The sequence below is a fragment of the Borostomias antarcticus genome (assembly GCF_949987555.1).
Source record: "Borostomias antarcticus genome assembly, chromosome: 37".
Classification (NCBI taxonomy): domain Eukaryota; kingdom Metazoa; phylum Chordata; class Actinopteri; order Stomiiformes; family Stomiidae; genus Borostomias; species Borostomias antarcticus.
In genome coordinates, this window is record NC_140270.1 from 339,654 (window position 1) to 342,153 (window position 2,500).

Consider the following 2,500-nt stretch of genomic DNA (forward strand, 5'->3'; position numbering starts at 1 on the left):
GGGAGAGAGAGAGAAAGAGGCAGAGTTAGACAGAGAGAGGGGGAGAGAGAGAGATAGAGAGGGAGCAGGGAGAAAGAGAGAGAGGAGGGAGAGAGAGAAAGAGGCAGAGTTAGACAGAGAGAGAGAGGGGAGAGAGAGAGACTAGAGAGGGAGCAGGGAGAAAGAGAGAGAGGGGGGAGAGAGAGAGAGAGAGGCAGAGTTAGACAGAGAGAGAGAGAGAGAGAGAGAGAGAGAGAGAGAGAGAGAGAGAGAGAGGGGAGCGAGGGAGGGAGAGGGACAGATAAAGAGAGAGAGAGAGAGTGTCCTGTGGCGCCCCCTGGTGTTCAGTACCTGACATGAGTCCTATGAGCAGCATGAGCAGCCAGCCTGAGAAGGCGTCGCTCACGCTGACCAGCAGCGCCAGGGTGGACTGTCTGCTCTGACTGGTGATCTGGAGAGAGGGAGGGAGAGAGGGAGGGGGGGGGGGGGGGGGGAGAGAGAGAGAGAGGGGGGGGGGGGGAGAGAGAGAGAAGATACTGAGGATCTAGTTTTGGCCAGTGTGGTTATGCAAACGGCAGGGTGGAACACTTCGTCATTTCTATCCACACACACACAAACACACTCTCACACAAACACACACACACACACACTCTCCCCCTCTCACTGTCTCTCTCTCACACACACACACAAACACCCTCTCTCACACACACACACTAAGACAGGATACGGAAGCGCCACGAAGCGCTGCCCATCTTTCACCACAGGCTCAAAAACCACCTCTTCAAGAAGTACAACGATCCTCCCTCTGAAAGCACCTATTGTATTTATCTTTTACTATTTTGCACTATTTTGCGAGCTTTAGCGCTAGATTAAGCTGTCACTTGATTAGGAAGGAGATACCTTTGTGAGTTCTGGCGAGTAGTAGGACAATGACTATACTACATTAAATGCAATTATTATAAGTCGCTTTGGATAAAAGCATCTGCTAATTGACTGTAATAATGGAACCATCAATGCAGTGTGAGAGGCCACATGAGCGTCTGATTGGTTCACATGGGCGCAGAAAGGAAGCTGGCTGTACTTCGCGGAGCCTACACATCCGGTCTGAACCCGGCATCACACACACACACACATACACTCTCACACACACACACACCTCTCTGTGGCGGTCTCGGTCCTTGCTCTTCTCCCTGACCCAGTCGATGGTGTTGAAGTCCTCGTAGGTCCCGAGCCCCGGGACCGGCTCCTCCAGGAGGTCCATCAGCTTCCCGTTACCGTTACCGGTCATACCGGCCGACCGGCTCAGCCCGTTAGGGAACTCCTCGTAGCCAGACGCACCTGGGAGGGAGAGAGAGAGAGAGAGAGAGAGAGAGAGAGAGAGAGAGAGAGAGATGGAGGGGGAGAGAGAGAGAGAGAGAGAGAGAGAGAGAGAGAGAGAGAGAGAGATGGAGAGAGAGCGAGAGAGAGAGATGGAGGGAGGAGGGAGAGAGGGAAGGAGAGAGAGAGGGAGAGGGGGGGAGAGAGATGGAGAGAAAGAGAGAGAGAGAGAGAGAGAGAGAGAGAGAGAGAGAGAGAGATGGAGGGAGAGAGGGAAGGAGAGAGAGAGGGAGAGGTGGGGAGAGAGATGGAGAGAGAGGGAGAGGGAGCGAGAGAGAGGACAGGGTTACACAGACAAAAGCTGGCAGGACCACACACACACACACACACACACACACACACACACACACACACACACAGAGACCCTGCCTACTTCACCAGCGACACTTTTGTTATTTACCAGAGGTGGAGAATCAAAGCAGCCCCACCTGGTTACTTCAGATGAGGAAGCACTCAGCGCCGACCTCACAAAGACAACATTTACCGACTAGAGCGTAGAGTGTTTAAATAGATCAGATCTGACCAGACAGACTGGTTTACAGGAAAGTAGAGCGACCCAAACCAGGCCACCAGAAGGTGTGACACACACACACACACACACCCACACACACACACACACCCACACCCAACAAACACACACCCACACCCAACAAACACAGAAGTGAGAGTATTAAGAGTACAGTGAAGTGAGAGTACTCAGAGTAGAGAAGTGAGAGTATACTAAGACTCTGAGTACAGAGAAAAGCTGTGTAGGCTTAAGGTTATATCAGACAAGACTGTGGTCAGACAGACAAAATACAGTGAAATAGCAGCAGGTAAGATTGACCTGGACCGACCCCTCGGATCCTTCTAGAATCCTAGAGTTCTAAGTTCTAGTTCTAGAATGAAATGTGTTCCGGTCTTTAACCTTTAGTCATGTTCAACCCAGAAGTTCAGGCTGGACTCTGGACCGTACAGAAGACAATAACATGAGGCACGCGCGCACACACACACACACACACACCTCGGAAGCACATGACCTGAAGCTTGGATAATGGATTCTAAATGGCGCTAATATGTCAACCATACAACTGTGAAGACTAAAGGGAAGCGATAGAGAGAAATAGCTCAACTATGTCACAGTGAGATCCCAGGTTAGCTCGTC

The 2,500-nt window shown here is 51.4% G+C and overlaps 1 protein-coding gene across 1 annotated transcript in view; it reads right to left on the reverse strand.

Annotated features, from left to right (window-relative positions):
* Positions 1-2,500, reverse strand: part of LOC311328037 (H(+)/Cl(-) exchange transporter 5-like) — a gene marked incomplete at its 3' end in the record, with an annotated part of 9,530 nt that overhangs the window by 2,514 nt on the left and 4,516 nt on the right. The window contains exons 3-4 of the mRNA XM_084461153.1: positions 1,136-1,317; positions 331-430 (exon numbers count right to left, since the gene is read on the reverse strand). Coding sequence (XP_084317279.1) covers positions 331-430; positions 1,136-1,317 — 282 coding nt within the window. The remainder of the gene's footprint in view (positions 1-330; positions 431-1,135; positions 1,318-2,500) is intronic.